The following is a 27,345-nucleotide window of genomic DNA, read 5'->3' on the forward strand; positions in this document are numbered from 1 at the left end:
GCGCTGCGAGGCTCGCTGTACGCAGGCGCGAAGGTTTGCCTCCAACAACAAGAAGCAGACGCCAGGCAAGATGGCCGACTTGGGGAAGAAGTACTGCGTTAACTGCCTTGCAGATGTTACAAACCTGCGGCTTCGCTGCACCGAGTGCCCTGATATCGAGCTGTGCCCAGAGTGCTTCTCAGCGGGCGCTGAAATCGGTAATCACCGGAGATGGCACGGCTACCAGCAGGTCGACGGCGGTCGGTTCTCTCTCTGGGGTACAGAGGCAGAAGGAGGGTGGACCAGCAGGGAAGAGCAGTCGCTACTCGATGCTATCGAGCAGTATGGATTCGGAAACTGGGTACATCACTTTTTAAGTTATTTTTCTGACCTTTAGAGCTTTCTATACAAACTCATAGGAGTTTCGTTGTGTCTAGTGCTTAGAAAAAAAAAACAAGAGCAGTGGGCTTGTAGCGGTAATATAAGAATAACGCTAATGACCTTTAAGATAAAAATTATTTTTTTCTTCTTATTTTCGTTGTTATCGTTGTACATAATTTTCGAGACGTTAAAAACAGAAGAAAAGCCTGAATAAAATAGATTTGAGAATAGTGTTACAATTTACTTTAAGAAACGTGGAATGTCAACAACACGTCGCATAAAAAGGAAAAATAATCGTAATTATCATTCAATAGTTGTATTGCTCCGAGTCACAAAACAACAAGGGGCAAAACAGGAAGCAAATAAGTAAGGAAAAACTATATTGTTATGTAGTAAGTAGTAATTAACTCCTTATTAACTGAAACCTAACCTGAAACTTGTGTTACAATGCAGCATATTAAAGAAACATGTAAAGTGTATCAACCTCTGAATTAAATGTGTACCAAAGACCAACTATTTTGATATCAGACTAATGGAATATACACAAATGTTAAATTTTTTCCATAATATCCCACGAATCCTTGAGTCACAGTGCTTTTTAGTGCCTACTTTAGCTTAGAGATTCATTCAAAACTCTATTTTTTATAAGACAATTAACAAAAAAGAGCACAAAAGAAAGAAAACAGCACAAGAAAGACCACAGAGATGCTTGTGGATGTAGTGATGGAGGGTATGCAGAGGGTTGGTGTGACTATAGGGAGAGGGGGAGATGGAGGCGGAAGATCTGCTTTAGCGCCCCCTGAAACAAAGTCAGAAGACAAGGAAAGGGAAAAGAAAGAATAGTTCTGTGTAAACACAAAAAGCAAAGTAATGTAACTGTAATCAAATCTCATTTTTCATAATGCAAAAGCGTATCAATCTATTTTGTTATCAACTTATCCATCTCAAGGTCAGGAGAGGGTTGAAGCCTATCCCAGGGGTCAAAGGGCCAAAAACCAAGGCTAACATTTAAGAGTGGAATAGTGTCAAGAAAGGTTTGCTGGAAATGTTACAGATATGCAGAGTTATCTTGTTGTACAAACCAACCACCACCAAGTGATGTTTAATTTACTCAAGTATAAAATCAGAAAAAATGCACAGACATCTGTTAATGTACAGACTCCTCTTAAGTATATGTGGACCAGTTACACTTCACCTCCAAAGTCCCATTTACAGTCAATTACAAAGTGCATATGGCTTATGTGTAGCATATTAGAATAGTTGTCTGTGTAAAATAAATTATATTAAGTTTGACTTACTTGGAAGTTTTTAGATAAAATTATGCACCCCTATAATGCATCAGAAAATGTACATTTTCAAATATTTCATGGTGATGTCTACAGTTAACTTGTTTAATTTTAAAAACAACCCAAAATTGAAAAGCAGAAAATATGAATATTTAAATATCAATGATGAGAATTCTAAACCATTTTCTCTTGAACAGCTAAACAGATTGTTTGAGCATCACTTTTTCATCTTCTAGTATAACATAGAAAAATATAATGGTGTAGGTGTCCTCTTAGTAACAACTTCCTTTTTGTGACCTTTCAGGAGGACATGGCCGATCATGTTGGAGCATCCCGGACTCCTCAGGAAGTTATGGAACATTATGTCACCATGTACATCCATGGAAACCTGGGGAAGGCCTGTATACCTGACAGTATTCCAAACCGGGTGACCGATCACACCTGCCCGAGCGGAGGGCCCCTGTCGCCCAGCCTGACCACTCCGCTCCCTCCGCTGGATATCAGCTTGGTGGAGCAACAGCAGCTGGGCTACATGCCACTACGTGATGACTATGAGATTGAGTATGACCAGGACGCGGAGAAGCTCATCAGCGGACTGTGTGTCAACTACGATGATGAGGACGTGGAAATTGAAATGAAGCGTGCCCATGTGGATATGTATGTGCGTAAGCTCAGAGAACGCCAGCGGCGTAAGAACATCGCTCGTGACTACAACCTGGTGCCTTCATTTTTGGGCCGAGACAAGAAGGACAAGGAAAAGGACAAAACAGGGATGTTGGGAGTCGTAGGAAGTGCAGCTGGCGTGAGTGGGACAGGGGCCGGTGGTGGTGCAGTCGGATCAGGATCCATGACGGCATCGGGAGCAGGTCCTCTCCCAAGTACACCTAAAAGAAAAATCATCAAGGAAGAGAAGGAGCAGCGGGTGAGGCTGCGAGCGCTTTGCCAGTTCATGGCCCATCGGGAGTTTGAAGAGTTCTTTGAGAACATGCATAAAGAGCGAGTGCTGAGGGCCAAGGTGCGCGAGCTGCAGCGCTACCGCCGAAACGGCATCACACGCCTGGAGGAGTCAGCGGAATACGAAGCAGCACGCCACAAACGGGAGAAACGCAAGGAGAACAAAAGTGTGGTCACCTCAAAGCGGGGCAGCTCGGGAGGAGGAGGGCTTGGTTCTGGGATGGGGCTCGGGGGTGGAGCTGGAGGAGGAGGAGGCATTGCTGGAGGACTAGGGGTTGGAGGTGGGATCAAAGAAGAGGGCAAAGATGGTGAGTTTGCTGCCATTGAGAATCTGACAGGCTTCGAGCTGCTGTCAGACAGGGAGAAGGTGCTGTGCAACTCTCTCAACCTCAGCCCGGCACGCTACCTGACTGTCAAAACCATCATCATCAAAGATCACCTGCAGAAAAGGCAGGGCATTCCCGCCAAGAGCCGAATGCCCAGCTACCTGGATAAGGTTCTTAAGAAGCGCATTCTCACCTTCCTCACAGAAAGTGGCTGGATATCCCGAGACACCTCTTAGCAGTCCATCGTTGCTCAGGAAATTATAAACAGATAAGCTATAAGCGCTGGAAGGCAGGAAAAACTACTGGTTTTCACCATTTTTTTTTCAGGAGTGACCTTGTAAATATGTACGTTGAAAAGAAATAAGATGCCCAACTGGAGAAAAAAATATTTTCATATAAGGGCAAGGAACAAAACTGCCTATATTTTTGCATTTGGAAAGGAACAGGGGATTAATACAGCTGTGTGGGTTACAGTACTTTCTATTCTAAATGTTTTGACAAAATAATAACTGCAGTGTTAACACTTGCAGGTATTACAGAGCTGTTTTGGTGTTGTTACAGCAGGTACACTGAAGGTAGAAATAATGTAATGAATGCAACCGGCGACAGGGCAAATAACCTTCATGCTGAAAAGAAAAGTAAATAACAAAATTGGATTTGATGATAAACTCTTATCCCATTGGTGGCTGCAAAATAAGGTGATTGGGGAAAGAAACACAAAGAAAAAACCTCCAAAAACCAGGGTTTGCCCATAACCTGGCTGGTTTTAGCGCAAACTTAATTAGATAGCCTAATATTAGTTAGAGCGGGCCTGATATATGGGCTCGCTGAAGTTTACAGTCATTATCGGCCTATCAGAGTTTGCAGTTTGCACCAAATGCCGAGTACAATAATGAATACAAAAAGATGAGTTTCCACAGGTCCCTTCAACTTCATTCCTACCCATACCTTTCGGTTGATGTCATTGCTAGCCTATCACTGCTTACTTAGATTAGCTAGAGCTTGACCTGCTGCAGGTGGCTGATTGCTGTATATCTTCCCCCAAAATTTTTTTACCAAATAACCGATGCAGAAAAAGGCGTTGGGGTAATTTAGAAATTTAATTTAGAGTTTTTGCAGGAGAGTGTGCTCCAACATCCATTCCATACAATACTCCCAGTACATGTAGCAGAGTAGAAACTAGTTTGAGAAATACATTGCTGGATAATTAAAGCGAAGCAAAACAAAAAACGACACCCGTTATTGTCCCTTTTTTAATGTAACTAACATAAAGAATATATATGTGTATATTTATATTAAACAAATATTGACCAGTATATCAATATTGGAATCTTTTCTTATTCCTAAACATGACCCTTAAAAATCCACTAAGGCTAATATCAGCAGTGTCACCGCAGGTTTGAAAAAATGACAAGAAATGCCAAAGAAGAGATCATAGTCAACGCCAGTCACACTCTGTCCACCAGAGGACACTGCCAGGCTTATTTTTAACCTGTAAAAAGTCCAACTCAGAATGTATTTTTGTTTGATAGCTAATTTAAAAAGATCCTGTTTAAATATTTTTTTTAACAAATTTAAGTTAAAATTATGTATGGCTTACATTTGTTTTAAAGCCCCTAAAATCTCAGCGTGAAGTATTTTCTATATTTAAAAAGAATATTTTTTTTCAACCTTCTATGTTGTAGAAAATGTAAGTGGAGCGATTTGATTGACTGCGTCAGCAACCCACCAATAACTGTTGTATTCCTTTTAGTTTGTCCTGAGGAAAGTGTGGGTTCAGCTTCAAAACTTTAAATATTTTACAGTCCACGTGCTGTACTACAGATGATAGGACTTTAAAAGTACAAGACTGCTGTTTACCGAGTGAGTACACAGAGCTAATACATCATCACAACGTTGCACCTTAAGGTTTAAGGTTCAATAGTCTTATAGCTGACCACATTTACAGCTGCCCAACAAGGCTGATGTGCAGCCTATCAATATGCTTTCACTTCACTTTTTACATTGGCTAAAAGTAGAAGCAGAACAGTGGCACTGTGTGGCATTATTTTCTTTTGTATTGCTTTTTTTGGCGACCCAAGCTGAACATTAGTTGTCTCACAGCTGAAGCAGGAGTACGTTTAAAAACAAAATAATTAGAAGGACAAGAGGTAGTGTGGGTGTTACCTGTGCTGGAAAATGTCTAGATTCACATTCTCTTCTTTTTTTTTGTCTGTAGCTGACTAAAATTTAGCTTCCTGGATGGAGCGGGGATAGTCATGCAGGGCATTGTTTTTGTAGTGTCGCTTTAAACGTGGAGCGTTGCGTTGTTTTGTTTATTACAATGTAGCGTCTAAGATTGCAAAGTTCCGCTCTAAGCTTGAGGATCATTTGTGCAGGGTGTTAAATTTCACTTACATGTTAACAACATTCGTGGCCAAAGGAGCTTCATTATGCTAAATGCTACAGCTGATTTTTTGATTGTCAACAAAGTCTTATGAAAAGACCCTGACAATCAGTCAGTGTATCACACAAATAGTGTGTGTCTGTTGCACTGATGAGTACAAACAGTCCAACGTACATTGTCCGCCTGTAACCAGCTAGAGTACCAAATGTGTATCGATCTGCAGCAGGAAATAGTCCCTCTTATTTACAGTATGCAGAAAACACTGAAAAATTCATTCAAGCAGATTTCTTTAGATCATGGATATTGTTTTCAGGCCCACTCCTGTACATTGTTGTAACCCTTAGCTAACATGTTCCTACTGGATTTGAATGTGTTCATTGGCTGTAGTGGGTTTCCAGAAGATGCTGGTTGAACGTTAGATGAGTGTTCTGTTGATTTTGCAAAACGATATAATAAGCATTTTTCAGAGCCTCTGGCCCAGAATGTTTTTCGAAGGTGATGCTGAAACCAACTGGTCATTTTTCTTTAATTGTCACTTTTTCTTTTTTTTCAGGTTTGCACGTGCAACTAACTGTTCTAGATTGTTCCAAAATGGTGTGTTTTGATATTAAAGTCTCAATCGAAAATGTGGAAACTGAAGAATTTTTGTTCTCATTGGGAAAATACTTTTTGTGAGGGGGATTTGCTGACTTTGCATTACCAAATGTAAATATCTTTATAAGATAAATTCTAGGGGGGGAAGAACTATGCTGACCTGTGAAATGTACAGTATTTTATGTCATGGAAATTTTTATAGCTTTTTGTAATTAAAAAAAAAAGTTTTTGGAATCGCAAAGAAGAAGAGGTTTTGGTTCTAGTCGTGGCATGCTGTCGAGCTGTCCTAAATCTTGTTGCCCGTCTCATTATGTTGAGTTGTTTTGCTGTTCTGTTACTTTGTTGTTGAAAATGACAAAGTATCTGTGGAGATGTATTAAAAGTGCAAATACTTTATCATTCTAAGTGGTGGTGTTTCAGTGTAAATGTGATCTTTCAAAAACTAACACAAAATGCCAGAATTGTTTGAGTCACAAAGAGAGGGTTTGTTACTTGTATAGCTGACCTAACGTCCACACCAGGGCAGAATATAAATGAGGTGACAGAAGTTTCAATGATCCCTTTCACTGGAAAAGAAGACTTGATATGAGAAAGCAAGAATAGAATTGACTAACTGTAGTAACGTGTCAACCACGCAATAAAAAAGGTAACAAGTAAAACTAAACACGCTATATTAATGCAATCCATCATTAATATTATTATTATTATTAAACTGAAAAGGAAGAAAAATAAGTTTCTTAAAGAAAATTAGCTAAACAACAACAATAAAACCTTAACCTACTTTACAGTACAGTAGTGAATTGCAATTCTAAAGTAGTTGTAATTTAGTATTTTCCTATTTCCTCTTTTTTTTTTTTTTTTTTTTTTACTGTAATCATCCTGTTCTGCAGGTTTTAGATGTGTACTTCGTCCAACACAGCTGATTTAAATGACTAAATGACCTCCTCAACATGTCTTGAAGTTCTCCAGAGGCCTGGTAATGAACTAATCATTTGATTCAGGTGTGTTGACCCAGGGTGAGATGTAAAACCTGCAGGACAGCAGCCCTTGAGGCCTGGAGTTGGATACCCCTGCTCTAGGGCATTGCCATTCTGGTTATCTGAAAATGTACACACAATGAGAAAAAGGGTGGCTCTGACTCAGAAGCTGGGGAAGACTGTCATTCCCACAATGAAGCACATCTTGCTATGTCTGCATACATGATAATATTTATTTTGCACATTTAAAAAAATGAAGTGATATTTGAAATTTGATATGAGAAATTAGCAGCTGAAACCTTGAATTTTGTAACTAAAGTCACAAGCATGACTTCACTTTACAGTGCTTTGTGGAACGAGAACTGCCCCCTGCTGGCCACGGGAAACAAAGCTTTAAGGGACTTCCACAGTGACCTACTTTTCAGATCTGGGAACCATATACATCAGGGGTGTCGGACTGCAGGCCTCGAGGGCCGGTGTCCTGCAGGTTTTAGATCTCACCCTGGGTCAACACACCTGAATAAAATGATTAGCTCATTACCAGGCCTCTGCAGAACTTCAAGACATGTTGAGGTCATTTAGCCATTTCAATCAGTTGTGTTGGATCAAGGACACATCTAAAACCTGCAGGACACCGGCCCTCGAGGCCTGGAGTTTCACACATGTGATATACATCTTTTAGTTACAGTTTATGGAACAAATAAAAGTACAGACAGCTTTACAAGCTTACTCTGGTATTAAAGAAACCTAAGGTCAGTTCTGGAGTTATAAATGCATTAGATATTAGAATGGACACAACTGCTAATTATATCCTTGAGAGAAAAAATAATAATTAATTAATTACAAATGTAAACTGATTAGGGACTCTGAACTGGTTGCATGAGCTACCTGCACCTTTCATTAAAATGCAGTCCATTAAAGACGTGTATAAAAGCCAAACAGTACCACAATAAGGATTTCAAAATTGATCAGTTTATTTGGATGCAATGACAATTTGGACAAAAAGGTCCATATACAGAATTCTTCTACTTGACAGATAAAGCTCTCACATCACAGTCAACCACAACTCTGGGAGAGATGTTACAGTGGCTGAAGTTGGCTTACCCCACCTGATCACATCCACAATACCAGGATTACTTTAACAGGGCTTTAGGGAAGTCGCTATCAGCACAGAGCAAATGTCAACCTTCCTATCATTTCCTGTTGTGCTGTTCTTTCACTTTTTCACAGAATGAAATTAATTATTATTCTAATATATGGTTATTAATATGAGCATTTTACAATGAAGTCTGGAATGATAACAACATTAACCACTTTGTGAACATATTTTATACCTCATCTCTGCCCAAAAAGTCTTGCAAGCAGGGGTTCACGATCTCACTTCATACCTTTTCTTATTATTTATAGTTCTGAGAACTATGTATATGAATACCTGTCCTTGTTTCCTTGATCAAAAGACAAAGATCACAACTTGCATGACTAATGAGGAAAAAAAAAAATAATAATCCTGTGCGATACATGGTGTATCTGTTAAAAACTGTTGGACACTGTCCAGATACAAAGTTCAGCTTTGCTCCCCTTCTCTTTGAGGCACCTTAGGAAGGGGATGTGTGGACAGACGTGAGAAGATGATGGTAGGGTGCCTTGAGTAGTCTGCTGAGCCTGAGGTCAACCAACAGTCAGGAAAGAAATGCTAATCCCGCTCTGTTACAGACTTGCAGTGTCAGTTCTAGAGAGCTTTGGCTACACCCACCAAAGCTGGTCTGAGGGTACGACCATGAAGCTTGTAGCCCACTTTGGTTACTACGGCAACAGTGCCAGGCTCTTTACCCTCGACAGGGGCGTGGAAGAGGGCCTCATGCTCATAGGGGTCAAATTTCTGGCCATCTGGGTTGAGCTTGATGAGGCCGTGCTTGGTGAACACCTTCTGGATCTGGACCTCGGTCATCACCAGGCCGTCGTACAGGTTCTTCAGGTGAGGGTTCTGGCTTGTCACCTCCTCCCTGGGCACGCTCTCTGTGGCCTTCTCTAAAATGTCTGCAACTTCCAGCAGGTCCTTGCAGAAGCTCTGGATCCCTAGTGAGGGTAAGATGTTGGATAATTATTCAGGTTACACCTTCAATTATATTGCATTTTTCTATCAACAATCAACTCTAACCTTGTATCATTTTTAAACTACTCAGCATTTTCTTGAGTCATTTTAACTATAACCTAGCAACATATACCAAAGTCTAAAAGATATGATGTCACTATACAAAAACAACTGAATCAAATCACATAAGAAAATCATTTTTCTAACAAGGCTAAAGTTGACCTCTTCTGACATCTAGTGGTAGGAACATGCAACAGCAGATTGGTAGGTGGTAAGGCTAAAAACATTGCATCACTTGTGGCACCTGTTTACTCACCGCATTGCACATTGATGGTTTATACTAGTGATAAGGGTGTAAATAGGTGCTGCAATGATGACTGATAAGAATCTCCATTTAGACAAAACCTCCACATCAGCATTGGTGAAGGAAGAGAAGTTGTCAAAACCAGAAGCAGAGAAATCCTTTTTTCCGCTCATAGAAAGTCTCAAAGTCTTTAAACTGTTGCCAAATTTCCCTCTGTATAACCTGTGAATCTCTGAGCTTCTGTAATACTTCTCTGATATATCATTAAACTATTGCTATGTTCATGTGCTCATGTCTTCAACCTGGCTGCAACAGCAGCAACAAAGTGTGTGAGGTTACAAAAACAAAGGGTATAGAACCAGCTGAAACGACATCGAGGCAGTGGCTTGCACCAGCAGATCCAACGCCCACAGGTGCAAACTGAAAGCCTAAATGGAAACAAGCCCTTACCATATAATTTAGCGTCCTCTATCATCTTCTGAGTTCTCGTCCTGAGGTTCTCTGTGTCTGCCAATGCCCTCTTGTACTTTTCCTGGAAACAAAGGTGGAAACAAACTGCTGATTAAAAACTGCACTTACATTTGTTAAGCCCCTTTATAAAGGCTATAATGTTCTATCACTAAGACTAAAACTCATTTGAGCTCAAAAGGGCCAAATACTTTAATCACATGCCCACTGGAGAATCCAAGCCTTTTATTTTGAGTGATAGATTATAAATGTATGTGCTGCTCTGTGAAGAACAGTAACTTCACAAAGAACAGTTAACTTGACAAAAGCTGAAGTACAGGGAGTGCAGAATTATTAGGCAAATGAGTATTTTGTCCACATCATCCTCTTCATGCATGTTGTCTTACTCCAAGCTGTATAGGCTCAAAAGCCTACTACCAATTAAGCATATTAGGTGATGTGCATCTCTGTAATGAGAAGGGGTGTGGTCTAATGACATCAACACCCTATATCAGGTGTGCATAATTATTAGGCAACTTCCTTTCCTTTGGCAAAATGGGTCAAAAGAAGGACTTGACAGGCTCAGAAAAGTCAAAAATAGTGAGATATCTTGCAGAGGGATGCAGCAGTCTCAAAATTGCAAAGCTTCTGAAGCGTGATCATCGAACAATCAAGCGTTTCATTCAAAATAGTCAACAGGGTCGCAAGAAGCGTGTGGAAAAACCAAGGCGCAAAATAACTGCCCATGAACTGAGAAAAGTCAAGCGTGCAGCTGCCAAGATGCCACTTGCCACCAGTTTGGCCATATTTCAGAGCTGCAACATCACTGGAGTGCCCAAAAGCACAAGGTGTGCAATACTCAGAGACATGGCCAAGGTAAGAAAGGCTGAAAGACGACCACCACTGAACAAGACACACAAGCTGAAACGTCAAGACTGGGCCAAGAAATATCTCAAGACTGATTTTTCTAAGGTTTTATGGACTGATGAAATGAGAGTGAGTCTTGATGGGCCCGTGGCTGGATTGGTAAAGGGCAGAGAGCTCCAGTCCGACTCAGACGCCAGCAAGGTGGAGGTGGAGTACTGGTTTGGGCTGGTATCATCAAAGATGAGCTTGTGGGGCCTTTTCGGGTTGAGGATGGAGTCAAGCTCAACTCCCAGTCCTACTGCCAGTTTCTGGAAGACACCTTCTTCAAGCAGCGGTACAGGAAGAAGTCTGCATCCTTCAAGAAAAACATGATTTTCATGCAGGACAATGCTCCATCACACGCGTCCAAGTACTCCACAGCGTGGCTGGCAAGAAAGGGTATAAAAGAAGAAAAACTAATGACATGGCCTCCTTGTTCACCTGATCTGGACCCCATTGAGAACCTGTGGTCCATCATCAAATGTGAGATTTACAAGGAGGGAAAACAGTACACCTCTCTGAACAGTGTCTGGGAGGCTGTGGTTGCTGCTGCACGCAATGTTGATGGTGAACAGATCAAAACACTGACAGAATCCATGGATGGCAGGCTTTTGAGTGTCCTTGCAAAGAAAGGTGGCTATATTGTTCGCTGATTTGTTTTTGTTTTGTTTTTGAATGTCAGAAATGTATATTTGTGAATGTGGAGATGTTATATTGGTTTCACTGGTAAAAATAAATAATTGAAATGGGTATATATTTGTTTTTTGTTAAGTTGCCTAATAATTATGCACAGTAATAGTCACCTGCACACACAGATATCCCCCTAAAATAGCTAAAACCAAAAACAAACTAAAAACTACTTCCAAAAACATTCAGCTTTGATATTAATGAGTTTTTTGGGTTCATTGAGAACATGGTTGTTGTTCAATAATAAAATTACTCCTCAAAAATACAACTTGCCTAATAATTCTGCACTCCATGTACAGAAAAAAGTATCGACGTGGTAATGTTTATACCAGGTCAGTGTAACTTTGGTAACCACTGAACTGCAGGCTGATCTGCAGCCCACACTGACTTACTGTCATGTCCTTGAGCTGATCCTCCAGCTGGGTTTTCTCCTCCATTAGGGATTTCTCTGTTGGGCTTGGTTCTGGCTTCTCAGCCTCCTCCTCTGACCCGTGGCCATTCTTCTGCTGGGTGGCCATGCACAACAATCGTGGAGACCCCCTGGGTGGCAAGGACACTTTTAAATTTTAGCAAGATTTACACCATATATGCACCACAGAGACTTTATTGGATGTGGCCAAAGCACTTTGATGTACAGTGCTAAAATATTTCTTAGTCCATAACTTGTGTTACTCTAAGCACTTTGATAACAGAAACCTGAAAAAGAGCTAATACAAATGTTTCCTCATAGCAAACAAGGGTATGGAAATGACACATTCAGTGTCCCCATATGAACACAAATTTAATATTCTTCAGCAAGGCATTTAAAGTCATTGTATATGTGTACTAAATACATAAGACACATTAAATATCAATTCAACTGGTAGAGGATCAACTTAGAATTTCTGCCACTCAATGATAAATGCCTAGTATATCATATATGTCAGCCTTATTTTGTTAAACTCATTGTAACAGCCCATTTCGTGGGATATCGCATCTTTCTCTAGCCATTAGGAAAGTTTGGAGACCTGACGCAAATCTTGACATTACATTATTTAATGTAACAGGAAGTTGTAGTTAAACAAGAGGGGCTTGTGTAAGGAAGTTATCTACATATATGAAATTTGTTTGGTCCATACGCATTGCGTCAAGTCCCACATAGAAACACAGAAGACGGTTTAGTACATTAAAGAGATCAAATAAATACAATTTTAAAATCCCACGTCCACAACAGCGTGTGTAACAGACCCCTGGATATTTACTGTAGCATGGACTACTTTCAGGATACGTCAGGTTATGTCATCATCCTCCAGTTTCTAGGGATTTCACGCCTATACGGTGATTAGGCTTCAGTTTGAGCCACTATATTACCAAACATACGTATTTAAGCGTTTCTTTGATCCGGATTTTCACGTTAATGATAACTGTAGGGACTATTTAACCCTACAAAAGCTAACTCTGCTAGCCACCACCTGACCAATGAAAGCCTGTCGTTACTGTAAAAACGCTCATGTTAGCGGACGTAACTCACCAATAAATACTCCTTACCTTATTAGCGCAGGCGAAGCTACAAAAGAGTAGCTCTGTCTAACTGCTCGTACACACCAGCTCGCCATTTTCAGAATAATTAGCTGTGCAGTTCAAACCTCCTTGTAAAACACGCTGACGGGACGTACAACCCTGCTGTCAGCAGCGTGGAATTCGCACCAATCACTGACAAGTAAAAAGACCCACTCTCGCAGATGGCCAATCGTGTTTATTAAAGCGTTTGACGACATAATATAGTTCGGTTGAGTTGAAGTTAAAGGTGAAAAATGCATAGGAGAGCAAGGACAGTTTTTTTAAACCCCTATCAAACAGAAGGTTACTCATCGCTTGGTTATTCAACCGTAACCGTTTAAGTAGCAAACACAGTCGTATATTTTATTTATTTTGTAGTGTATAAAACGCGATTGAATTAGTAGTAGTGGTAGTAGTAGTAGTAGTAGTATCAGAATCAAATAGTACAACATGGCAGAGCATGTTGGTGAGGAAAGGCAGCTAGAAAGCCTGATCCTTCTAAAGAGTTACTGACAGACCTGAATGAGACTCTAATACCAAAGAAGTACTAATTCAATCTGTCTGTGAAGGTTCTCAGTCATCCAGGTCATTGTAGTCAAAGGAGCTTGCAAAGAAAAGCGTCTGGACTTCTTTAAGTTGCTTGAAGACGTTTCACCTCTCATCCGAGAAGCTTCTTCAGTTCTAAGGGTCAAATGGTGGAGAGTCCAAGCTGTATTAAAGAATTTCTAACTTCATGTAGGCTAAACAGCGGCCTAGAATTAGACTCAAAACCCTGCAGTTTCCCAAAATAAAGGGGGCATTAATGTACCAGATTCTACAGAACACAAGAAATAACTGCTAAGATGGGTCCAACACATTCTGAGTTCATGCTGGAGGAACTGTGGGACACACTCTGCCAACCACGCTCATATATTGTGGCTCTGCCCTAAACTCTGTGTATTCTGGAGGCAGATATTTGATGCTCTCAAAGACATTTTCCAAGGTAAATATTCCACTAAGTCCTACAGTAGCAGTGTTGGGAAGGATTGCAGAACATATTGACTGCAAAGCCAAAACTTACCTGCTAAATATATTACTCACTGCAGCCCTAAAATGCATAACTATCAGATGGTTAAAACCAGATATAATCTATGGATCCAGAGAGTGTATGATGTCTGTCTGATGGAACAAATTACATACTCAGACTACAGAAACAAGTCTTTGAGAAATGGTGGGGACCCATGTTACCTTTACTATTACAATGAAGAACACCACCTAATTTTGTGAGCTCTCTCTCTCCACACACACACACACAAACACACACACGTGTGTGCTGGACATTCATGGCTGCTTTGTGTAGTTACAGTTGAATAGAGGAAGTGTAGGATGTATCACTGCTGATTCAAAATAACATGTAAGAGTTTGTGGAATGTTCTTTGTTTGTGTCTCTGTACATAAGATGTAAGGGCGGTGGCCACAATTCAGAGATGGTCCTGGTGTTTCACTGGGATGCTCTCTCCACATTGCAATGTGTTTATTAAACCCGCTTCAAATCAAGCTCACTGGGTCTGTTGCAGGTTATTGTTAAATTTTCCTCAACAATTTGGCATTATCAGGCAGGATTCCTCCAGTGAGTTTTGCTGAATCACGGGCATGCGGTGACTGGCCATCCTGAGGTAAAATTGCCTCAGTCCCACTGTTCCTTTGTTTTCAAAAAGGGGGAACGGCGGGGTGTGCTTCAGCAACTCACACATGCAGGAATTTTTAAAAGAACCAAGAGAGGCACTGCAAAGGATCTGCATCAGTGAGCTGTTTTAATTTGGGAGGATTTTATACGGGTGTAATTCATGGTTTGTATCACTGCAGTGAAAACTGATGTTACTGATCACGAGAGAGGAACATATGTTAGTGACAAGTTTTTGTGTTGTGTCCCACCTGTATCTACCCAGACCCTGTGGTCTATATCATGAGCACCTACACATTAAACAACTGTAACATTATAATGGCTTCAAGCTCACACTGAGGCCTGTGGGGCACTATCAGCCACTGAGACAACAGACAAATTTCAGTGTTTTAACATATGAATATTAAATACATAAGGACTACTTGTTTAAATAATGGAGGTGAACGATACATCATAATTTTACATGATAATATCACAGATGATAGACTAAATGAATAGATTTTAGGTAGATGCTTGTGCATTCTTAAAGTCTGATATGTTGAACTGAACTGAGTGTGTCAGCTGTTCAAAGCCTCTCCCAGTCTGTGCTGTTCTCCATGCCTGTCTTACTGCACATGGTGTTATTAGCACAAACACTTTAAAGGTGAACATTTAGGACTTACTGCAAATGTTACTATGTCAAAGTTACTGTGACTCAAACAGAGGAAATTTAGATTTTTTTTATTTCCCACACCTAATTTATTTAAAAGTATTTTATAGCATATAACACCCAAAATATGCTTCGGTTCACATTTAACTCCAGAAAATCATCAGTCAAAACATGGATATTACCTGACCACGGATTCGTGGTGACGTCACTGCTCTTTTAACTGTTCGGTGTCTTTGCTTTGTTTGCTGGTTGTAGAAATGGTTTATTTGAGCTGAGATTCAGAGGTTTCTGCGGACACTGCTCATGTCGGCACTTATATTTCTGACCTTTTCTTATAACCGATTAAACATGATCTCCTCCCTTTTGCCCCCATTTTTGGAGGTGTAGGTACAAATGATCAGGCATGACATTCTCATAATAAATAAGATACTGCAAATAATTATTTGTGCGATTGAAGTGAATTGAAAATGTGCATGTATTCTGTCCCTCCTGTTATTTCTAAGGTATGTTTTTTATAAGCTCGTTATATGGCGGGTCATAATCATTCGTTCTGTAATTAACTGTTGCAACATGTTAGAAAATATGTTTATTCCATATCTTGTCTGGGCAAAGCCTGCCATCTAGTGGGTTGACAGGGTAGCGCCATGTAAGAGCTCAAGCACTTAGTGATGGGATTTCCGGCTCTTTTTAGAGAACCGGCTCTTTCGGCTCGGCTCACTAAAAAGAGCCGGCTCTTTCTGCTCCGAACCGGCTCTTCAGGTTGTTTTGTTGCTTTAATTTATTTATTATTAACAATAATATAAAATTATGCACAAAAGGAATTACTAATGTAAAAAAAAAGTGGTTTTATTTATATATGTTTTTATATAAATATATGCGGTGGCCCCTAGAGACAAAACACGTACAAACTCCAAAAAGCACGTACAAACTCCAAAACACATTTCTAGCATGAACTGAACTTCCAAAACAGAGCTACCTAGATCACTTAAATTACACAATTGAAAGCATGAAAGCATATGTGTATTGTTTGTGTATTTCTACACAAGCATTCATATATAGTCAAATAATTTAAAAAAAACACATTCATTTACCTGTTACTACCACACACCAAATCCGGTCGTTGGTACTTGCTGACTTGTGTAGCCACTAGGGTCGTGTCCAAATTCATGGGCTGCATCCTCCTGAGGCCGCATTTCTAGACTGATTACGTCACAGCGACGCGCCGAAGGCTGTCCAAATTCGTAGACTCCTCCGAATGCAGCCGACAAATGCGTCCTCCTTTTCCCCGAATTTGAAGGATGGGTCGGGTGTGTCCTTCGTGGCCCACCATATCCCAGAATTCATAGCGCGGCCCAGCCAAGCCCCAGTTTCCGGCTAATGGCGGCCGCTACTAAGTTTTAAAATAACTCTTATTAATCTTTCTGGGTCACAAAATAAACTTTTAACATATTTTCAGGCGAGAATGTGGGTGTGTAAACTTCAAATATCTGCTTTGTTTGTCAAGATATCGCATATTTGCAAAAGTGCTTCGACGTTTTCGGTGACGTCTGTCACCCCACCAGCTCGATAGCTTGCCGGCCCAGAATTCATTGCACAGAACTTCATTCACGTAACGATGGCGGAACAAAAAGATAAACCGGGAGACGAATACACTTTTAAATGTAAGTATATGAAAATCTGGTGGTACAAAAGTTACATTTTTATAGCGGTTATGTTGTTAGTGTTGTGAATTTGCATAGACTTGTAATATTTATTTAAACAATCTTCATAAAAAGTGTCCGTAAACTAGCTTGTATGGTGGGTCCCGCGGTTTTTCATTGGCGCTTACATTTTTCCCAATCAACTTTTTTGTGATATGTTTATAGGGACCAAAGAGCAAACGGCAGACTTCATTAAAACTAGAGGAGAAAATGATCACCTCTTCACCGGGGTAAAAAATTCAGCAACTGTGGGATGGAGGTACACGAATAAATCAATTTACACATCATATTCATCTGAGTACGGTTTCAATAACCCTCATTCTGTACAGAACCTGTGATGTCCAGACGATATTCCTCTTGTGTTCTGCTGTGAAAACTTTTGGATTTAGGGATTATCATAGTTGTTATGGTTTTCTCTCTTCTCTTATTTTTTTGTGTGCGATCAGGACTATTCTCGAGAAGATGGGCCTGCAAGGGAAAGTCACCCCCTTGCAGGCCAAAAAGAAGTGGGACAACTTAAAGAAAAGATACAAAGTATGTGTGCTGTCAAGAAGATAATTTTTAAGAATGAAATTTAATAAATGTACATTTACTAAAAGTTGTATTGTTTATATTTGTCTGTCATTTCTGATTTCCTCTGCCTTTAGGATTGCAAGTGTCCAGGGTCAGGTGAGGGAGTCAGTGGGAAGCCCACTGCTGCTACTTGGCCCTGGTTTGGCCTCATGGATGAGGTGATGGGACAGAGGCCCTCCATTAGGCCCCCTGTCCTTATTTCCGCTCTCCCTGAGGACACTCCAGGGCCAAGTACAGCAGTGGGTGACCAAAGCGAGATGGAAGAGGAGACAGATGAGGAAGGAGGTCAGCCAGCAACAACGGGAAGGAAGAGGAGAAGGGAAAGACAGGATGAGCTCCTTGAGCTCATCAAAGAGGACATGCAGTACCAAAGGGAGGCTGAGGAGAGGAGAGAACAGGAGAGCAGGGACAGGATGGACAGACTTTTTTCCATACTAGAAAGATTAGTTCCTAAATAAGTTAAAAATATATTCAGATATGTTCTTACTTTGTTCTATTTGTTATGTCATATTAAAAGTTTTTGATTAATGAAAATTAGTTCCCAAATTGGTTGTGCCTTCAGATATTCTTTTTTTGAATACATTTCTTACCTTTTTCTATGTGTTATTTTAAGTTTTTCATTATGAATAAATTGATGAAAACAGATTTCACTGAACTCATTTTATTTAGTTGTTTTTAACATGTATGAACATAAACTTTAAATGTCAATTTAAAACTCTTCAAAGGTAAATAATAATAAAACAAGAATATTTCTAAAACATGAATTTTAGTCAGAGAAGGAAAAATATATACAAATATTTACAAATTTTCACACAGGATTAACCAAAGTGACCTGTTCCTGGACCGTTTTTTTTTTTTTTTTTTTAAATATACTTTGAAAGATCACACAAACAGAAAATCTCTGGCAGTGTTGCTGGATTTGCCGAAAGAAGATCAGACATGGATGGGGTGCTGCGACTGTGACCCGTGGTTTGTCTTTTCTGGTCAGAAAGTGGAGAATTGCACAGGGTGGTCTGCAAAGAGTTTTAGGATGCTTCCTCCCTCTGTCTACTGCATCGTCCATCCACGGGTTTGCAGGGCTGACTCAATCAACGGCTGCCGCACCACTAAGAGGTTTTTCAGAAATATGCAAACCAGAGAAAGTGGATTCACTACTAGTATAATACTTGTGACTCTGTAGCAGACAACAGTTTGAAAAAGTGGTATTAAAAAAGATGCTTAGATAAATGTTTACTTGCCTGTTAACAGTAGTCATGGTCTGGTGGTACCTCCTCCAGGGCAGACACCTCGGCAGACAGCTGGTCCCGCCACAGAGCACCACTGACTGCCTCCAATCCAGCCTCCCCTTCATCATCCTCTGCTCCATCTTCCTCAGGTTCATCCTCAGGAGCCACAATGTCGCCAGCACTGAGGCAAATGTTGTGGAGGATGGCACATGCTGTTACTACCTGTAGTGATATACATATACACATTATTCTTTCATACACACACACACACACATACATACATACATATATATATGTATACACACACACAATTAATTTGACATTGGGTGGTCACTTACATGAGGTACAAAGGTGTGGTGCACCTCCAGCGCTTGCAGGAAGATGGCCCTGAACCTGTTCTTCATCATCCCAAAAGCACGCTCTATTATGGAGCGTGCCCTGGAATGATGGCTGTTAAAGCGCCGGGCTCCCACACCTTGGACTGGCCTCTTGTAGGGTGTGATGAGGGGGAGTGGACGCTGGAGGCATGGGTACCCTCCATCTGCGAGGATGAAATGCCCTGGAGGAGGGTAGACTGACTGTCTGTACAGTGGGCTGTGGCGGAGCACCCTGGAATCATGCACCGACCCAGGCCAGCCCACGTATGTGTCGATGAAGCGGCCCCGATGGTCACAAACCGCCTGCAAGATGATTGATGGAAACAGTTTTCTGTTCCTATAGCACTGACCATCAGGGCCACTTGGACACTTGATGCGTATGTGGCAGCCGTCGATTGCACCCACCGCTTTCATAAAGGCTCTGTGGCGTGCCAGCCCTGCAAACCCACGGGACACTACCTCCAGGTCCTCTGGGGTTGTTGGGAGGTGGATGACCTGGTAGCGAATGGCCAACACCTCTTTCGTGACTCGGTGGACGATGTAGTGGACAGTAGAACGCGGCATCCCAAACACTCTTGAGACCACCCTGTAGGATGCTCCACTTGCCAACCAGAAAAGAAACACCAGGATCTCAATTGTGGCACCCCATCCATGCCGCCGATCCTGGTTCAGGAGATTTAACAACACTGCCAGAGACTCCCTGCTTAGCCGAAAATCAGGCCTTGGATCCTCCTGGCTAAAAAAACGGTCCAGGACTGGTACACTTTGGTTAATCCTGCAGTACAACGGCCTTGTCTGGTTAAGGAAAAGGTGGAGAACAGCATAAACAGTTTTAATAGAAAGGTATGACTTCATTTATTTTATGACATCAAAGCATTATTCTGATTACTAAACTTGAGTAAAATATACTAACACTGAGAAATAACATTTTATACATTTCATCCGTGTAGCTAAGCTTTTTTGTGAACTAAAAAATAACCCTGTTTTTGGCTTTCTGACAATTTTACTGCAATTTTATGTACAAAAATAAGTAACAGATCATATGAATAATTGAAAATAAATGTAAACTTATAGAAGAACATTTTCTAAGAGATTTTGTTCATATATTTTGAATGACCGCTGTCATTCAGTCACTGAAATTATCCATAAAACTAGCTAAGTAATTCCTAAATGCGTCTAGATTAATAGTTTTACCTGGATATGATTTTCTCTGATGAGCCTGGAGTACAAAACATGCCGGCGATGACGACCGCGACACAGTTTTTTTAGATCGTTGATAATTAAAAATGAACACAAAAAACGGAGAAAGATTTCGGGGTCCATTTTCGATTTTCGTGCCGTGGCGCTGACGACCGGAAATACTCTGAATTAAGGGCGGGAGTAGATCGAGAAGGCTAGACCGTCCAATTCCACAGCCGTTTACTTCCGGCCTACCCGACCTCCTGAGGACCCGGCCCACGTAGACCGCGAAGGCCGGGTCCTCAGGAGGATGCAGCCCATGAATTTGGACACGACCTGAGTAACAAAAGCTCAACACTGCCCCTAGAATCCTGGAGCACTTCTGTTGTCTTTTGTATGTGTTTTGAGTTTTTATGTGCTTCTGAGTTTTTACGTGTTTTACGTGTTTTGGAGTTTGTATGTGTTTTGGAGTTTGTACGTGCTTCACGGTTTGTACGTGCTTCAGAGTTCGCACGTGATTTGAAGTTTGTATGTGCTTTGTCTCGAGGGGCCACCGTAAATATACTTTTATTTATTCACTCCACATAAAATGTAATAAATAAATCATATAATACAAAAATCAACTATTCACAGTTCAGCTTTTAACTACTTAAATTTTCAGCTTTTTCCTTTTACAAATTTAAAGTGAAACAACACAAAACACTGCAAACCACAACACAATTAAATATAAATTAAAATATGAAAACAAAAAGAACATGCATATTCTCTGTCATATGGACCTGCATGAATAAACTTTCTGAATCCTTTATCATCTGCAACTGAAAATAGTTGTGGATGATTACTATACCTTTCTAATGTGACGTTGTTGTCCCTGGTTCTCTTTCTCTCCCTCCTGCTCTGTTCCTGTGCTACTGAGTGCAACTACCGCCCCTCCCCCCTCCTCCCAGCGCAAAGCATAAGGCTCGCATGCGGAGTGAAGCGGATAAAAAGTGCGAGAGAGAGGCTGAGAGAAAGAAAAAAAAAACCCACGGCTCGCGACAAGGAGCCGGTTCGCGTCGTTCACGTCAAAGACCCGGCTCTAAGAGCCATTTCATTCGCAACCGACCCATCACTACAAGCACTGGTTTTCTCCCAGCGCTCGACAGGGAAGGTCCATTTCTCTGTGTCTCTGTAATTTCCTGCATCTGACGCCCTTGAAAAGGCATAATCTGTAAGTGTGGCAAAGCGGTTTATTGTTCCCACTTATTAGTACCTTGTTCAGCAAAGCAATGAGTTTCTTGTGTGTTTAGCGAGTTTGTTACATTACTAGCACAAGCTAGCTGTTAGCCCTTTCTTTAGCCTGCTAGCATGAAACATACCAGCATGTGGTGTTAGCTGTATCTCTTGAAATGCTACGCGGGTGTAGTGTTGATACTGAGATTGTGTAGTGACTGTTTACATAAGTCAACAATATTTAATGTAATCTTTGTGTATTTGTATGGAGAGTGAATACACTGTATTCTGTTTCTGTTATTACAGTTTTACAAAAAGAAAAATAAGGATCAGTAAAGCTCTGAAGAATGCCACGTGGTCTCCTGAGTGTTTACTGAAGCCATTTAATGTTTAGCTCTCTGCATAAGCTGGATAGAGACATTCAGCTGAGGGCAGAACAGTATGCAATGATACTGTTTTAAAGATTTGGCCTAAATAATTTTGGAGTGAATGAGTCTTAACATGATGACCTAACTAGTGATACCCTGACACACACACACAGACACACACACACACACACACACAGACACACACACACACACACAGCATGTTATGCCGGTTTCAGCTGAAACTATGTTTCAAACCATATTCCGGGTTTTTAGTTCACCATTTATGAGGTTTCAAGAAGAAAATAAAAGACAGATCTGAATGTTTGAAAATGTTTTGGAAAAAATTCTGTAAAGATGAGATGAAAAATACTCAAAGGATAAATTTAATTGGTTTATTATTTAGATAAGTTGAAAGAAAAGTTAAACAAGCAAGTAAATAAAGAAACAAGGTAAAATGAAGTAATAATGAAAAAAGTTAAACAAGTAAATGAAGAAAAAAGGCAGAGGAGAGAAAACCCCAACAATCCCCTCTGAGCAAGCACTTGGCGACAGTGGGGAGGAAAAACTGCCTTTAAACGGGCAGAAACCTCCGGCAGAACCAGGCTCAGGAGGGGACAGTCAACTGCTGGGACTGGTTGGGGGGGTTAACAGAGGTGGAGCAAGACGAGGCTACATCAGGTGAGGAAGCAGTAGCGTCTCTCCTCTGGAACAAGCGGAACCATTTTTTCTTTTTTTTCATGCACTTTTCCACGAGCGCTTTTTTCTCCAGGATGAGATTTCTCAGCTCATCGATGGTTTCTGCGTTTTGCTTTTCAAGTTTCTCACATCTTTGTTCCACCTCTTCCAATGTTGCTTGTTGTTCTTCAAGCTTGTCTTTGAGTTGTTTGGATGTTGCCTCCTGTATCAGCTTGTCCATGTGCATGTCTGCATTTCTCTGTTGGACCTCTTTGTGCTTGTCTCCTAACTGCTCGTTTCTTTTCTGGATTTCTTGGAGCGTGAGCTGCAGGTCTTCATGTATTTTGTCTTCTTGTTGTTTTTGCGCCTGCATTTGAGTGTTTTCACGCTTCAAGTTATTGAATTCCACCAAAATCCCCTTAACGAGCTCGGAGTTGTTTCTCGCTATCTGATCGATCCTTTTCTGCATCTGTGAGCACCGTTTCTCCAGTTTGTCCTTTTCTTCTTCCACTTTAGTTGCTTTGTCCTCCAGCTGATTACAAAACTCTTGCAGTTTTAGATTTTTAGACTCAAAGTCCTGGACGATGCGTTTTCCTTCTTTCAGTCTTTCCTGCTGTTGCTCTTTCTGTTGAAGAAGGTCTTTATTTTGGCGCAGTGTTTCATCCAGGCTTTCTTTCAGCATTCGGTATTTTTCCTGCATGCTCTTCAGTTCGTGCTGCATGTCTCGTTGCTTTTTGTCATGCTCTTCCTTTTGTTGGAGGAATTCTTTCTTTTCTTCCACAGCTTCATGGAGCTGTCTTTGGAGGAGCTGATTTTTTCGGTCCATGTATTGGAGATCCCATTGTATCTTATCAGTCATTGTTTTCTTGTCTTGGAGCTGGTTGGTCATTTCTTTTAGTTCTGCACTCTTTTGCCTGTTTTCTTTAATGAGGTGCACAATCTGCTCTCGGGTCTGAGCAAACTTGATTCCCCAGCCCTCATTAATAATTTTTATGTCCGGCTGACGCTGTTGTCTTTCTTCCAGCTCTTTATTTTGGGCTTCCATTCGTCTACACTTGTCCTCCAGTTGAAGTTTCTCTTCTTCAATTTGTTGCATTTTTTTCTGGAGAAGGTAGTTTTCCTTCCTACTCTCCTCTAATGCCCTTTGTAAGGATGAGACGCCATTTGGGGAAATTGGCCGGCCACGCCAGGAAGGAGAGGTGGCGTAATCTTTTTGAATTGGTTGTTTTTTTCTTGGAAACATGTTGGAGTTTCTATACGATGACTTTGAAGAGCTTTCCAAATGTTTCTGTGGTGAACGTTTTGTAGGCTGCAAACACAGATGCTGCTGAAACGAACTAAAACTTGCTGTTTCTCACCCCTACTTAAGGAAAAACATCAAAGGACTTAAGATTCTTAAGATCTATGACATCATCACTCCCTAAGCCAATGAGATTGTCACAAGACGTTTTGGAATGGGGTATTTTTTTTTTAAACTGTTTTCAAACTTAACTTAAAATTTCAGTGTTTCTAGTTGTGGACTATTGGTTAGTCCAGCCGATTAAGAAATTAATTGTCACAAACATCCCTAATATTATATAACAGACAACAGAAAACAAGACAGTTTTTTTTCTACGCAATAGAGGTATAATAAAAGTTTTTTTAATTATCCTACTTTTTATAAAAGAGAGCATTTATTAAAGAATATGTATTTAATTAAAAAACTCTGTTCATCTAAAGCAGGGGTCAGCAACCTTTAAGAGCCAAAGAGCCATAATTGGCCTATCTGGGGTTGAAAGGCTCGATAAATGCACGGCGTTTCGCCGGGTACACCGGCTTCCGCGAGTGTGACGCTTATTTTGAGCGATGAAAAAATAACAAAATATAATTTTATTTGTATATTGCAAAATCACAATAATCTTCCAATTCAGAACTACAAGTTAAAAAAAAGAACTAACATAAATAAAATACACTTCAGCTAAATACTAATTTATTTTCCCAAACCATGCAGAGCCGCACTATAAGGACTAAAGAGCCGAATGCGGCTCCGGAGCCGCAGGTTGCCGACCCCTGATCTAAAGGCTATAACAAAAAGGGGGAGCTTCCTGCTGGAAAATGAAATGTCCCCACTGGGCGATCGTGGCTCAAGAGCTTGGCTTGGACAGTCTCGGTCGTTGTGTCCTTGGGCAAGACACTTCCCCTGTTGCCTACTGGTGATGGTCAGAGGGCCTTGTGGCACCAGTATCCGGCAGCCTCGCCTCTGTCAGTGCGCCCCAGGGTGGCTGTAGCTACATCACCAGTGTGTGAATGGGTGGATGACTGAACGTGTAAAGCGCTTTGGGGTTCTTAGGGACTAAGTAAAGCGCTATACAAATACAGGCCATTTACCATTTTTCTGGGCGTGGGTGCTTAACTAGTTAAAAAGAACAAAAAAACAAACAAACATCTGTCTCCTATTTTTTATGTCACACAGGAACGAAGCTTCAATATCTGATGAGAAGACATTAATTTGTTAGTGTTTGGTGCAGTTTTCTTGTTTTCTGGCTTGTTGTTTATTTACAGTGGAGATGAAGATCTCTAACAAATTGATTTGTTCACATTTGCACATTTTTAAGAGGAATGTGTTTTTTGAGTTTGTACACTATATCCATGTAAGGCAACCGTTTCCTTTTTCACTATTTTTGTGTGCTGCATTTTTCTCTTTTAACAAAAGGGGAACAAAAGACATTTAAATCGCCCTAAGATGATTTGTTTACATTTTTACAAGGTCTTACTGAGGTGATGCAAAGTGAAACATGCCTTCTCCTTTTTTGGTAATGTGCTGGAAAAGCTTGAAAATTGACCTTGAATGTGCTTAAAAAGTGCTTAAATTTTACCCTAAAAAATGTGTATGAACCCTGCATATATTGCAGTATTTACAGTTTATAGTAGGAATTTCATGCCAACAGCTATTATTTATTTTGTTTACTGGGAAATGAAATGCTGCCAATTCACAAAGCTATGACATCCTGATAGGAGTGAACCAGGGAGAGGGGCTGAAGTTTGTGGACGACAGTGAGGACAATGACGGCATCTCAGCTGCGGCGTTCGACGACACCATCTCCAACTTTGTTGACAACCTCTACGGATACCCAGAGGGTGATTTATAGATGGAATATGTTACTTCAGTTAAGACTAAATGTTACCACACGTTCCCATCATTAGAGCGCATTTAAAGTGTGGAGAAGTCTGTGAAGGTTCTCAGTCATCCAGGTCATTGTAGTCAAAGGAGCTTGCAAAGAAAAGCGTCTGGACTTCTTTAAGTTGCTTGAAGACGTTTCACCTCTCATCCGAGAAGCTTCTTCAGTTCTAAGGTCAAATGGTGGGGAGTCCCAGATTTAAACCTAGTGGGAGTATCCCCCCACAGAGGGACAAAAGGACCCCCTGATGATCCTCTAATCGCCTGAGCCAAGGTGTGAAACTGGGTGTGGGTCCCAATCAGCCAGGGTTTCGGGTGAGCTCTTTGTGAAACCTGGCCCCACCTTATCATGCGAATTCCTGAGGTCAGATGGCCCAGGATGTGAGTGGGCGTTAAGGCGTCTACTACTAATAAAAATGTCTTGGATAGTTTATACAGTCAAAATTCTGAGTTTTTCAACAAAAAGAACAGCATTAGCAGAATAAGAAGAGCAATTTTTAAATGGTTAATTTAAAGTTCTTGTGGAGGTCTAAGAGCAAAGTATTACAATGATCAAGCCAGCCTGATAAAAAAATAAAAATAAGAAAGGATGTATATGGGAGACCTAAGATTGTAAAATGTACTTCAGATTTTGTTCTTAATTTGAAAATCAAAAGACAGATTATAGTCACTGATCACCGAGGTTCTTTTTTTTTTTTTGTCTCAACAGTGCATGCAGCTCAGTAAATTAACCAGAACCATCAAAACAGATTTAGAGCTTAGAGTCGTTTATATGTAAATCCTATATAGTAGTGATTTGTCGGTTGTGAAGGAAATGGCTGGAGCCGGCTGCTTATTGCGAGCCGTGTTTGGTTTTTTTTTCTTTCTCTCACCGTCTCTCGCACTTTTTTCCGCTTTTTCCGATAAGCTGGGAGTGAGAAGAATGATCATCACCATAAGATCCCAGAGGTTTAAGGTGATCAGAGGCTTCCAGCTCTTCCCAAGGAATCTCCTCCATGCGCTGAGACCGTACTGGGAGATGCAAACCTTCTGGCAATGATACATGTGTCATTCAAGAGGAGTTGGACTACCCGTTCAACCTCTGTAGGGGCCAGGTATTGCATCATGCTACCAGTAGTAACACTGACCCAAGCCAAATGCAAAACTAGTAAAAAAAAAAGGAGCCATGAGGGAAGGAGGGAAAACGTCAGCAGCATCCACTTCTAAGCTATTCCTGTTTTGCAGGGATGTCTCATTGTTGCCCCTTTACTGCACCTGTTGCAGTCAGCTGAAAGTGACTGACCGGGTCTCAGAAGTTTAATCGACCTGATGCTATACTCTGATTAAAAAGTGTTCCTTTTTCATTTATTTGAGCAGACAAACACATGCACACACAAACTTGTGAGCAGTTATAGGTGAAATGTGGCTCCATTATGAGAGTTGTGACAGTCAAATTGCCTATATCTTCCACCGTGCTCCTGTGAATGACATTTCCACTTACAGCCTGGTATTTGAAGATGTGTTGTCACTCTGTCTGCTTCCCATCAGCGAATCAGCTTCATTCTACATGAAATTAAACCTTGCATCATTTTTCTGTCTCTTTATGTCACACACACAATTCAAGTTCCTTTTCATTTCCTCTGTCCTCCTCCTCTTTTTTCAGTGTACATCTGACAAGGTGGAGCTAATTGATCAGCCTGCCATTTTCTCTGCCCCCCAGCCCTGTGAC

General features: G+C 40.8%; 3 protein-coding genes and 1 pseudogene across 3 annotated transcripts; 2 read left to right on the top strand and 2 right to left on the bottom strand.

The window, feature by feature from the left end:
• The first annotated feature begins 70 nt into the window (after window positions 1-70).
• tada2b (transcriptional adaptor 2B) lies at window positions 71-6,311 on the top strand. The gene is made up of 2 exons (XM_084924620.1): window positions 71-340; window positions 1,951-6,311. Exons 1-2 carry the CDS (start codon window positions 71-73, stop codon window positions 3,160-3,162), a joined length of 1,482 nt encoding a protein of 493 aa, XP_084780746.1. The 3' UTR covers window positions 3,163-6,311.
• Window positions 6,312-7,833: 1,522 nt separating this feature from the next.
• On the bottom strand, window positions 7,834-12,999 carry grpel1 (GrpE-like 1, mitochondrial). The gene is made up of 4 exons (XM_084924622.1): window positions 12,847-12,999; window positions 11,712-11,859; window positions 9,730-9,811; window positions 7,834-8,959 (listed from the first exon to the last, which is right to left on the bottom strand). Exons 1-4 carry the CDS (start codon window positions 12,912-12,914, stop codon window positions 8,613-8,615), a joined length of 645 nt encoding a protein of 214 aa, XP_084780748.1. The 5' UTR covers window positions 12,915-12,999; the 3' UTR covers window positions 7,834-8,612.
• A 3,786-nt stretch (window positions 13,000-16,785) lies between these two features.
• On the top strand, window positions 16,786-17,901 carry LOC146391675 (uncharacterized). Its single transcript, XM_084922885.1, has 4 exons — window positions 16,786-16,831; window positions 17,036-17,129; window positions 17,317-17,404; window positions 17,518-17,901. The coding sequence occupies exons 1-4, from the start codon at window positions 16,786-16,788 to the stop codon at window positions 17,899-17,901; spliced, it is 612 nt and encodes a 203-aa protein (XP_084779011.1).
• Window positions 17,902-22,585: 4,684 nt separating this feature from the next.
• LOC146391676 (uncharacterized) lies at window positions 22,586-23,822 on the bottom strand (annotated as a pseudogene).
• Between the last annotated feature and the right edge of the window lie 3,523 nt (window positions 23,823-27,345).

Source organism: Perissodus microlepis, chromosome 3, assembly GCF_051167445.1.
Source record: "Perissodus microlepis isolate ML-2025 ecotype Zambia chromosome 3, ASM5116744v1, whole genome shotgun sequence".
In the NCBI taxonomy this organism is placed as follows: domain Eukaryota; kingdom Metazoa; phylum Chordata; class Actinopteri; order Cichliformes; family Cichlidae; genus Perissodus; species Perissodus microlepis.

What these genes read in the sequence shown, in the direction of transcription:
- tada2b (XM_084924620.1), top strand. Translation starts at nt 71, where the DNA reads ATGGCCGACTTGGGGAAGAAGTACTGCGTTAACTGCCTTGCAGATGTT. An exon ending in AGTATGGATTCGGAAACTGG is followed by an intron (nt 341 to 1,950) that starts GTACATCACTTT and finishes GTGACCTTTCAG; the next exon opens with GAGGACATGGCCGATCATGT.
- grpel1 (XM_084924622.1), bottom strand. Translation starts at nt 12,914, where the DNA reads ATGGCGAGCTGGTGTGTACGAGCAGTTAGACAGAGCTACTCTTTTGTA. An exon ending in GCTTCGCCTGCGCTAATAAG is followed by an intron (nt 11,860 to 12,846) that starts GTAAGGAGTATT and finishes CTTGCCACCCAG; the next exon opens with GGGGTCTCCACGATTGTTGT. An exon ending in AGAGGACGCTAAATTATATG is followed by an intron (nt 8,960 to 9,729) that starts GTAAGGGCTTGT and finishes TACCCTCACTAG; the next exon opens with GGATCCAGAGCTTCTGCAAG.
- LOC146391675 (XM_084922885.1), top strand. Translation starts at nt 16,786, where the DNA reads ATGGCGGAACAAAAAGATAAACCGGGAGACGAATACACTTTTAAAT. An exon ending in AGACGAATACACTTTTAAAT is followed by an intron (nt 16,832 to 17,035) that starts GTAAGTATATGA and finishes ATATGTTTATAG; the next exon opens with GGACCAAAGAGCAAACGGCA. An exon ending in ACTTAAAGAAAAGATACAAA is followed by an intron (nt 17,405 to 17,517) that starts GTATGTGTGCTG and finishes CTCTGCCTTTAG; the next exon opens with GATTGCAAGTGTCCAGGGTC.